The sequence below is a fragment of the Pogoniulus pusillus genome, chromosome 1, assembly GCF_015220805.1.
Source record: "Pogoniulus pusillus isolate bPogPus1 chromosome 1, bPogPus1.pri, whole genome shotgun sequence".
Classification (NCBI taxonomy): Eukaryota; Metazoa; Chordata; class Aves; order Piciformes; family Lybiidae; genus Pogoniulus; species Pogoniulus pusillus.
The window spans coordinates 29,212,707-29,224,135 of NC_087264.1; the positions used below are offsets into that span (position 1 = coordinate 29,212,707).

The 11,429-nt window shown below is 50.5% G+C and overlaps 1 protein-coding gene across 1 annotated transcript in view; it reads left to right on the forward strand.

The window, feature by feature from the left end:
• The window catches only part of STARD9 (StAR related lipid transfer domain containing 9), a 105,263-nt gene extending 94,045 nt beyond the window's left edge, over positions 1–11,218 (forward strand). Inside the window, exons 25-34 of the mRNA XM_064146536.1 lie at positions 186–383; positions 2,480–2,660; positions 3,729–3,875; positions 4,447–4,552; positions 5,040–5,182; positions 8,031–8,095; positions 8,181–8,386; positions 8,785–8,864; positions 9,216–9,374; positions 9,834–11,218. Coding sequence (XP_064002606.1) covers positions 186–383; positions 2,480–2,660; positions 3,729–3,875; positions 4,447–4,552; positions 5,040–5,182; positions 8,031–8,095; positions 8,181–8,386; positions 8,785–8,864; positions 9,216–9,374; positions 9,834–9,935 — 1,387 coding nt within the window. The 3' untranslated portion in view covers positions 9,936–11,218. The remainder of the gene's footprint in view (positions 1–185; positions 384–2,479; positions 2,661–3,728; positions 3,876–4,446; positions 4,553–5,039; positions 5,183–8,030; positions 8,096–8,180; positions 8,387–8,784; positions 8,865–9,215; positions 9,375–9,833) is intronic.
• The last annotated feature ends 211 nt before the right edge of the window (positions 11,219–11,429 follow it).

The following is an 11,429-nucleotide window of genomic DNA, read 5'->3' on the forward strand; positions in this document are numbered from 1 at the left end:
ATTTCCTGCTGTTACAAAAGCAGTGGAGTTGTGGAATTTCTGCATCAACTGTCAGCATGTGCCTGAAGGGGTATTTGCAAGGGAGTGTGTGGCATTAGATTCTTACACATCTTATATTACAAAGCTGTCTGATATCTAGGAAATCATGGTGTGTTCTGCTGGCTCTAACCATGTTTTCCTGGCAGGCACATGAAGACTATTGAAACTCTGAGGAAGGAAAGAGAAAAAAGGCTACAAAGATACCAAAGAAGCCGAAGTTTGAGTCCTCAGAAGCATCTGAGTCTGTTGCAGACATTGGATTCAAGTCAGAGGGATCTAGATTTCCCCAGCAGACGTCTAGAATATCTGCAACAACTGAGAAGGGATGTGGTAGAAAATACCAGGTAAGACAGTAGAAACCTCTCATGTGGCCTGATGTAGATTAACAGTGTTCAGAGTGGGTGAGCATTAATGGTTCTTGCTGACACCTGAGATTTCTGTGGCAGAATAATTCTTCTCAAAGTGGAAATATTAAAGTTTGGGATGGAAAGTGCTTTCAGGAAAAACATATGCCTGATTTTAGGAAACATTCACCAAAACCTTCTTGTCTAGTTTTGTGTGTATGATGTATGGGACAGCAAAAGTATTCAGTCTTGACTCATTGTAGAATCTTAGAATAGTTTAGGTTAGAAGTGACCTCAAAGATCATCTAGTTCCAAACCCCCCACCATAGGCAGGGACATCTCCCACTAGAACAGGTCCCTCAAGGCCTCAGCCAACCTAGCCTTGAATACCTCCAGGGAGGGAGCATCCACAACGTCCCTGGGCAACCTGTTCCAATGTTTCACCACCCTCACTGTAAAGAACTTATTCCTGATACCTAGTTTCAATCTCTCCTCTGCCAGTTTAAACCCATTACTCCTCATCCTGTCATTACAAGACCTTGTAAATAGTCCCTCCCCAGCCTTCCTGTAGGTCCCCTTCAGATACTGGAAGGCTACTACAAGGTCTTCTCGAAGCCTTCTCTTCTCCAGGTTGAAGAGCTCCAACTCTGCTTGTAGCCAGTCCTGATAGGAGGGGTGCTCCAGTCCTCTGATCATCTTCATGGTCCATCTCTGGACTCATTCTAACAGTTCCATGTCCTTCTTGTGTTGGGGGCTCCAGAACTGCACACAGTACTCTACATGGGGTCCTTTTCCTCAGGGCTGCTCTCCAGCCATTCACCATCCAATCTGTATTTGTGCTTAGGATTGTACCCACTCAGGTGCAGGACCTTACACGTGGCCTTGCTGAATTTCATGAGGTTGGTTTTAGGTCTTACTCCTTCACTAACTTAGTAGCCACATGAAAAAGTTCAGTTTTGTGTTAAGTATCAAAAAAGCTCTGCAATACTTCACCTTTAAAGTGTGAGCTTCTCATGCCCCACAAAATTCCCTCATTTGATTTTGGCTTCCTTTGTGGCAGGCTAAATGCGGTAGTTTGGGGGGGGGGGGGCTAGGTGCCCTTAAGCTGACCAGAGAGACAAAGTCCTGCCAACAGACCTGGTGATCCCAGGATATTGTAACACTTCTATTCTGTTCCGCTTTCCGGTATTACAGCTCACAAGGCAGTGCCTGTTTGATACTGCTCTCTTCCCCTCCCTGCCTTTCCTCCCATCACTTCGCTTCTCCAGGTAGAGCGTGTCCCTGCTTACCTCACAGTTTGTGTAAGGGAGATGGGAATTTTGAGCTGTGTCATGCAGCCTGCTGAGGCCTGTAGGCTTAAGGTGGGGAGAGCAGTTTCAGCCTACCCTCAGGCCTACTGAGGGTGGAAGGGGTGAAGGATTCGAGAAGGCCTCTTTGGGCTGAACAGGTTTTAGTCTGATAGACTTGGCTTAGTTTGTGAAAGTACTTATTCTACCTGATTGCCTTTTGTATATATATGCTCCTGTAAATAGAATCTCTCTTTAAATGTCCAGTGTGCAGCATCTTCATTTTTACTCCCTGAATGGAGTAGATATAATTCCTGTCCTCCAGTCCCAGGTGGCTCATGGCCCTAGGCTGGGACTGAAATCAATTGGTGCCCAGTGTGGGGCAGATTGAAAAGTAATTTTCTTTTGAGGAAATGCTTGATTGAAGTTAAAAATGAGGTTCCAGATATTTCCAACCCTAGCATCTCAGTCACCTCTAAAGCCAAGTCAAGGACAGTTACTTTCCCAGCACGGTTAGTGTGAGTGTCACATGCCAAAGCAGTAACCTTCGATCACATGGAGAGCTGGCTTAGAAACCAGTGCAATCACTGGAGTAGTCTCAGTGGTGAACTGGACTTGAATGATTTTGCAAGGCTGATGCAGCCTTTAGTGAGCAAAGAGAAACTTTGTGGAGGTTAATATAGTGAGGTTTGAGTGCTTTTCTGGCAAATTGTCCTGTTCCATGCTGAAAGATGATGTTCTTGTGGTATTTTGTCAGATGACCCGATTCCAAGCCTGATGTGTGTTCTCCCCTCCTTTCTCGCCTTGCAGAGCTCAGGAACCAAAAAGAAGCATTCAGCATCCTTCAGACATTGAACTGTTGCTCCGAGACTACCAGAGGGCACGAGAGGAAACCAAGACTGAAATTGCGCGAGCTCGGGAGAAGCTCCGGGAGAGAGCTGAGCAGGAGAAGAGGCGCCTTCGGGAGCAGATGTTTGCCCAGTTAGAGAAGGTGAGCGTTATAGGGAGGGGAAACCGTCATGGGCAAGGAACTCCTAGGGCTCTCTTGCTGGACTGAGCTTACACAGCCATCCTGTGGAGCATCTGCTCAGTCTATTGAAGAGTTTTGCTAAAGTAAACTGAGCTGATTTAAAATATGTCAGTGTGTACTTAAACCACAGAGGCCTTTATTTTCTTTTCATTCTCCTCTCCCCCCCCACCCCCTTAGATTGTCCTCCATGTGGTTGTCCTATACTTCTGCATTTCCCTTATGCACTTTTTTACCCATCATGCACACTGCCAAGTGTGAGCCTTTTTCTCCCAGGTGCAAGGATTAAATACCTTGTTGGGATGTGTCTGTTCTGTCCAGTTTCTGACTATAAATTTAGGTAGTGACCTCTATCACTGATAATGCAGCTGAAGTTACAGCTGCAGACCTCCTCTCCTCATTTGTGAGCAGCTGGTGCAAAATGCAGTCATTCATTTCATTGCTCTGCACCCCCTAAAAAATCCCCACTGAATGACTGGGTCTTACCACACCTGCTGCTGTGTTCTCCTTGTGAAATGTAGACATACTTGACCTAAGTTGGAAACTCAAAACTGCCCTTGACAATATAAATTGTCTCTCTTGAAGTTCTCAGAATTTTCTTATGATGTATTTTTCTTCCATCTGCTGGGCCAACACTGAGCAGTTGTATTGGTCTTTAACAACTATATTTGACCAGCAAAGTAAGTCAGGGCCTAATCAAGTAGACAAAGAGCAGTAATGGGACTGAAAAGATTTAAAAAAAAAAAAAATCCCCAAACATTTTTCCCCAAAAACCTTTTTTTGCCCTTACAAACATCCTAGTACTGGTTTGGTAGCCTGGACTCTTCTGTGAAGGGTAACGGCAGAAGCTGCACTTTCCAGCCTGCCAGGTGTTACAGGGTGACTTGCTCTATGGCTTATATGATCTTACTCCGTCAAATGAACTTCCTTAATACTTTCTGTATGGCAACAGCTTCTGTGCTGCCAAGGCTGTTGTGCAAGCTGAGTTTTGTGGGGTTTTCTTTGTATGTAATACTGTGCTGCCCATTACAGGAAGAAGCAAAGCTAAAGACTCTTGCAAGTACCAGCACTTTATGTACAGACTCCAGCCTCAGCCTCTCATCCAGTCCATCATCTGGTTACAACAGCAGCAACACTGCTACATACACTGCCAGTAACCTCAGCAGCCAGGAAAGACAGGTGAGAAACTACTGCCCTGTGAGACTGGTGCCTCCTGATGCTTCAGCAGTAACAGAGAATAGAAAAGCAGAATGTGTAAGAACAGGAAAGTTTTTATTAACGGTTTGTATTCTATCAGAGCTGTCAAGCAGGACAAGTCTGTGTCATTAGTACACAGGTGTGGGCCAGAGGGAACATTACCATGGAGTGACACAGTTGTTTCTGAGTGGTTTTCTTGTTTCAAACTGGTAGATACAAGCCAGTGTGTTACTGTCTCTCAAATGCTTTAGAAACACACTTTTTCATGAAACTGGGATGATAGCCTCAGTGGTGCATGCCTCAAAAGTTTGTGTGTGAACAAGAACTTCCTTAAAGCGTGCACCTCTGCTAGCTCCTCACCCTGGGTTTGCTGAATTTCACGAGCCAAGGTATCGTTCATAACCAGGGGAAAGGCAATGAAATTACCTTAGGATAGAGTTGTCTCCAACCCTGTCAGGCAAATTAGCTACAAATATTCCACTGGCTCTGTTACAGAATTTCCTTTTCCCAGTTCACACCAAAAGTTCTCACTTCTGCCTTTTTCTTAAATCAGGTTTCCTCTGGAAATGCTTCGCTTTCAAGAGATACACGAGGCCGTTCTGCTGTTAGAAACAGCCACCTTTATGTTTTAGAGCAACTGCAGCAGGGGTCAACATTTGGTAAGTAGAACATACAGCTGCAGGTGTTTGAGGTGCATTCCAGAGCAACTTCAGAGAGTGTTCTGAGTGTGTGTCCAGTAGTGCTGGGTTCATGGCTGCACTGAATGATCTGAAAGGTCTTTCCCAGCCAGAACAATACCATATGAGGATAATGCTTTGAATGAACCAAGGGACCAGGGGGAGGCTGAAGCTGCAATGAGTACAGAATTAGAAGTGTAAGTCCTTATTTTTATGCTCAAGACAAACTCTTCCTCCTCCTCTTTATGTTTATTAACTCCTACGTGGTTATAACTGTGACACCCAGTTAGTGCAAGATGTAACTGCAGTGTAACCACCAACACACAGATTGTCTAGACCAAGATGTTCACAGTTCCCTTGCAGGATCAGGCAGCTGGGTGCTCTAAGAGGCAGGGGTTAAATGCCTGAAGCTGCAGCATAATGCTGGGTTTCTTTCTTTATTGCCCACGGCTGTTGTTGTTTCCCGCAGAGGCCACCAGAATTCAGCCAGCCCTTCCTGCCACTAGCATCAGCTGCAGGTTCACTCATGGATTAACTATTTCTGTCAGCTCAGCTTCAGCAGAAGGATACCGAGACTTAGCCAAACATATCCTGGCTAATGCTACCACTGAGGTAAGCAAGTTCTTTGCTTCTTGCCCCCTCCCGGCCCCCCTTCTCTCTCTCTCTCTCTCCCCCTTCTCTCTCTCTCTCTCTCTCCCCCTTCTCTCTCTCTCTCTCTCCCCCTTCTCTCTCTCTCTCTCTCTCCCCTTTCTCTCTCTCTCTCTCTCTCCCCCTTCTCTCTCTCCCCCTTCTCTCTCTCTCTCTCTCTCCCCCTTCTCTCTCTCTCTCTCTCCCCCCCTTCTCTCTCTCTCTCTCCCCCCCTTCTCTCTCTCTCTCTCCCCCCCCCTCTCTCTCTCTCTCTCTCCCCCCCTTCTCTCTCTCTCTCTCCCCCCCTTCTCTCTCTCTCTCTCCCCCCCTTCTCTCTCTCTCTCTCCCCCCCTTCTCTCTCTCTCTCTCTCCCCCTTCTCTCTCTCTCTCTCCCCCCCTTCTCTCTCTCTCCCCCCCTTCTCTCTCTCTCCCCCCCTTCTCTCTCTCTCCCCCCCTTCTCTCTCTCTCCCCCCCTTCTCTCTCTCTCCCCCCCTTCTCTCTCTCTCCCCCCCTTCTCTCTCTCTCCCCCCCTTCTCTCTCTCTCCCCCCCTTCTCTCTCTCTCCCCCCCTTCTCTCTCTCTCCCCCCCTTCTCTCTCTCTCCCCCCCTTCTCTCTCTCTCCCCCCCTTCTCTCTCTCTCCCCCCCTTCTCTCTCTCTCCCCCCCTTCTCTCTCTCTCCCCCCCTTCTCTCTCTCTCCCCCCCTTCTCTCTCTCTCCCCCCCTTCTCTCTCTCTCCCCCCCTTCTCTCTCTCTCCCCCCCTTCTCTCTCTCTCCCCCCCTTCTCTCTCTCTCCCCCCCTTCTCTCTCTCTCCCTCTCCCCCCTTCTCTCTCTCTCCCTCTCCCCCCTTCTCTCTCTCTCCCTCTCCCCCCTTCTCTCTCTCTCCCTCTCCCCCCTTCTCTCTCTCTCCCTCTCCCCCCTTCTCTCTCTCTCCCTCTCCTTCTCTCTACCTCTCCCCCCCATCTCTCTCTCTACCTCTCCCCCATCTCTCTCTCTACCTCTCCCCCCCCATCTCTCTCTCTACCTCTCCCCCCCCATCTCTCTCTCTACCTCTCCCCCCCATCTCTCTCTCTACACCTCTCCCCCCCCTCTCTCTCTCTACACCTCTCCCCCCCCTCTCTCCCTCTACACCTCTCCCCCCCCTCTCTCTCTCTACACCTCTCCCCCCCTTCTCTCTCTCTACCCCTCTCCCCCCCCTTCTCTCTCTACCCCTCTCCCCCCCTTCTCTCTCTCTACACCTCTCCCCCCCTTCTCTCTCTCTCTACACCTCTCCCCCCTCTCTCTCTACCTCTCCCCCCTCTCTCTCTACCTCTCCACACCTCTCCCCCCCTTCTCTCTCTACCCCTCTCCCCCGCCTCTCTCTCTACACCTCTCCCCCCCTTCTCTCTCTCTCTACACCTCTCCCCCCTCTCTCTCTACCTCTCCCCCCTCTCTCTCTACCTCTCCCCCCTTCTCTCTACCTCTCCACACCTCTCCCCCCCTCTCTCTCTCTACACCTCTCCCCCCCTTCTCTCTCTCTACCTCTCCCCCCCTCTCTCTCTCTACACCTCTCCCCCCCTCTCTCTCTCCCCCCTTCTCTCCCCCTTCTCCCCCCCTCTCCCCCCTCCCCTCTCCCCCCCTCTCCCCCCTCCCCTCTCCCCCCCTCTCCCCCCTCCCCTCTCCCCCCCCCCCCTCTCCCCCCCTCTCCCCCCTCCCCTCTCCCCCCCTCTCCCCCCCTCCCCTCTCCCCCCCTCTCCCCCCTCCCCTCTCCCCCCCTCTCCCCCCTCCCTTCTCCCCCCCTCTCCCCCCCTCTCCCCCCTCCCTTCTCCCCCCCTCTCCCCCCCTCTCCCCCCTCCCTTCTCCCCCCCTCTCCCCCCCTCTCCCCCCTCCCTTCTCCCCCCCTCTCCCCCCCTCTCCCCCCTCCCTTCTCCCCCCCTCTCCCCCCCTCTCCCCCCTCCCTTCTCCCCCCCTCTCCCCCCCTCTCCCCCCTCCCTTCTCCTCCCTTCTCCCCCCCTCTCCCCCCCTCCCTTCTCCCCCCCTCTCCCCCCCTCCCCTCTCCCCCCCTCTCCCCCCTCCCTTCTCCCCCCCTCTCCCCCCCCTCCTCCCCCCCCTCCCTCCCCCTCTCCCCCCTCCCTTCTCCCCCCCTCTCCCCCCCTCTCCCCCCCTCTCCCCCCCTCCCTTCTCCCCCCCCTCTCCCCCCTTCTCCCCCCCTCTCCCCCCCTCTCCCCCCCCTCCCTTCTCCTCCCTTCTCCCCCCCTCTCCCCCCCCTCCCTTCTCCCCCCCCTCCCTTCTCCCCCCCCTCTCCCCCCCCTCCCTTCTCCTCCCTTCTCCCCCCCCTCTCCCCCCCCTCCCTTCTCCCCCCCCTCCCTTCTCCCCCCCTCTCCCCCCCTCCCTTCTCCCCCCCTCTCCCCCCCCTCCCTTCTCCCCCCCCTCTCCCCCCCCTCCCTTCTCCCCCCCCTCTCCCCCCCTCCCTTCTCCCCCCCCTCTCCCCCCCTCCCTTCTCCCCCCTTCTCCCCCCCTCTCCCCCCCCTCCCTTCTCCCCCCTTCTCCCTCTCTCTCCCCCCCCTTCTCCCTCCCTCTCCCCCCTCCCTTCTCCCCCCCCCCCCCCGCTCTCCCCCCCTTCCCTTCTCCCCCCCACCTTTTCCTCTGTCGCCCCCTTTCTCTCCCTCTCTTTCCTGTCTGTCCATCCTTCCTGATCGGTGCCTCTCTCTTGTGGCAGCCTGGCTGTCAGTGCTCTGAAGGGGTTGCTGGCACAAGGCTACTGTGCAGTAAAGCAGCGTTGCAGCATGAGTAGCAGACAGTGCAGCAGGACACAAGCAGCATTCCCTTACCTGTGTGTTTGTCATTGTTTCCTAAGGTGATGGCTGCCTGCTCACACAACCTGAGGAATCTCTACACATGCCAAGCAGCGGCTGGGTGGAAGTAAGTTCCTGCCAGGTCTATGTGAATGGAGAGCTAATGTAGTTGGTGGTCCTGTGCACCAATGCCCTTCCTTTGTCTTTGGCAGGTATCAGTGCACAGAAAAAGAGGTGCTAGTTTACTACAAAGTGTTCCCCTCAGCCACAAGGCACGGGTTCTTGGGCGCAGGGATCATAGAAAGACCTCTTCCCTATGTGTGGGGACTGGTGAGAGATCCTGGCAAAAGGCACCTCTACGACCCATCTATAACCACAGCTCGAGTGCACAAGAAAGTAACCAGCCACATTCAGCTGGGTGAGTATTGACACTCACCCCTGGCCACACTGTACTCGAGCAGCTCATGCTGCCAGCCACGAGGACAGTGTAGAGGCACCTTAGGTCATTTCTGTAGGTCTGGAAAACTATTCCATTATTTACTCTGGGGACTTCAGCTTTGCCAGGCTTTTCCAAAACATGGATAATGTAAAACACATCTCACCGCAGAAGCACAGCTAGAGATGGGGCTCAGCCAAGTCAATCTTCTGCAGCCAAAACAAAGCCTCTTACAGCATACTAACCTGACCTCTTCCTTGTGCAACAAGAGGTCACAATAAAATATGCACATGCAGTTAAGGTGTGGGGGGAAATGGTGGCAAGTTCAAGTTGTCCAAGTCTAATTGCTCTCTCCTCCTCTTTGGATGCTCTTTTCACAGTGTATTTAGTGACTGATACCTCCCTCTGTTACCTAAAGCAGCCTCGGGATTTCTGCTGCATTACCGTGGAATCCAAAGAGGTAAGGTGAACCTTCTCTCTGAGGCACAGATTAGCTGCTAACTCTCCTGCACTCACGACTTAAGGACAAGGGAGCAGAGGAAGGGAAGCCCATGGAAAGAAAGCACACTCTGCCACCCCAGGAGAGTGGATTATGTATAAACAGCTCTTGTGAGTAACAGCTGTCAGCTAGGCCCTCTCAGTTACACAGGCCTACAACTGCTACACAATCCATTCTGGTTGAAAAGATGCAAGATTATGATAAGTTATTAATAGCTACTCTGTATTATTACAAGAGCTCTGGTAAACAAAGAAAGGTGACTATATGCATAATTTTATTCTACTTGGCATCTTTCCACTTTGTCACTTGCAGGAGAACTTGTCTATCCTGGCTATTCAGTCTGTCTACGACGCATCCATGCCTCACCCCTGCAAAGAAGTGGTGAGAGGGGAGATTTTGCCAAGTGCTTGGATACTGGAACCTGATGTAGTGAATGGAAGAGACATCACCAGAGTGATTTACATGGCACAGGTAAGGTAGTGCTCTAACTCCAAAGCTGAATGCAAAAAGCCATTACAGGTCAGAATGCTTAAAAAGCTGCTACATAATAAACTGCAGAGTCCTTATGCTGTGCTCTGTGAAGTTTATGAAGTGACCATAGAAGTCACCTCCCTTTCACACTTACCTAGCACAATGCACAGCACCACAGAAAAAAACCTGACTAGGACTGTAGCCTTTCTACTGATCTATAGGGGAGTTTTAAGATACTCTTTGAAAACTACTATCTTTGTAGTTATTTAGCACATGCATATCATGCATGCAATGTCTATGCACATACAACTGGAGTAACATGATCTGTCCCAAACTAGGAGTGTTTAGTCTAACCTCAAAAACACGTATGACAGTCGGAACTGTTCCAGACTGTGGAAGTGTTTTGTTCCAAAGCAGGTACAGACCCCCAACGTGTGGCCTAATTTGTAATTCCTGCAGGTGGACCTTGGTGCCCCGGCCATACCCACACGGCTCCTCAGCTCCATGGCCAAGCGGCAGCCCCTGGTGATCGCTCGACTGGCGCACTTTCTTGCTGGTTAGGTGTCTGGGTTTGGACCAAACGCTAACAGCAGCTGAAAATCCCCAAAGAGATGAAGTACCTGTAAGGGTCATGTAAAAGGGACAGTGATAGTCAGGCTTCACTTCAGGAACCTAACTGCTAATACTGAACTATACAGAAGTGTAGGTAAGAAAAAATGAACCTTTTAGACAATGCTTCTTGGAAGAAACACAGCAAGTTTAATGGTGACCCTGCCTGCCTGCAGACAGTGGTGGAAAGCCTCCATGGAGCAGCAGGAAGATGTGCTGTCTCTACAAAGAGTGGAGGAAGAGACTTTGCTTTGCCACAGCCAATATCTTACACGCAGAAATATGTTACCTAATTTCTGTTTCTCAGGAGGTTCAAAAGTCAGCTTCCTCTCTTTAAGAAAGTTTAGGCAGCAGAGAAAAAGGCAATGGAAGCAATGAAATGCACCACAAACTGGAAACAGTACACAAATGACTTGAGCCTTTTACAAGCTCTTGAGTAAAGCTGCAAAGCCACTTTTTAATGTTGAGGTAAGTGTCAAATGCAGAATTCCCAACAGTGTAGGTAAGTCATTTAACTTAGCAAGCTGACTGCACTCCCCCTGGACAAGGGAAGTCTGACCAGCACGAACTCCACTAGTCATCCTACACCCCAGGTAAATCTTTGACTGCTTGCAGCCGTCAAAGGTGTCTCAGATGGCTACTACACTATGCAGCATCAGTGGAAACCACCACACCTCAGGACAGTTCTACTGCACTGCAGAATTAGGTGCTTTGAAATAAAGAAACCAAACCAACAGTTGTAAACAGTGACACTTTGTTGTTAGAGGGAGTAGTAGAAGTAAGGAACCAGCTTGTTTGCAGGAATTAAATCCTGCAAATTAGCGTATCTTTTTCCATCAGCCTTTCCATGCCTTTACCCAAATGCATTAAAGAATGGAAACTCTCACCTGGCCAGGGTCTTCCCACACTTCCTCATCCATACCATGACCAGCTCCTGTCTTGCAGCAGTGACTATAAACTCTTCCTGTTTGATTACCTCAGAGGATTGCTGTTTAGTCCAGTAATCCGTTGTCAGGCTCTACCCCTTTGTTCAGCACACTCTCTAGTCCAGTCGCAGTCCTGAAATTCAAACAACCCACAACCAACCTCATTTAGTTTTTCAGCACAAAGGTAAAGAATCCCTTTAGATATCTTAAATAGGCAGTAAAAGCTATGATATGCTTTCTTCAGCTCAGCAAAGCCCACATTGTTCAAGCAGCTGCTGCACTTTACACTGTCAAGTGACAGATATGTATTCAAGCATCCCCCTTACCAGAGCAGCCTCTATTAGCTGCCTGCAGCTACTCTCATAACGCAGGGTTTTCCTAGCACACAGTGACCTTGGTTGCACTCCCCACCTTTTGAGTTCAAGAGCCAGGATTTACTGTATCTCCTTCAAACAGGTCTTAAGTGTTGCTCTCAGCTTCTGTGTTGCTTCCTGTTAATATATTCAATTTAGAGAGGACA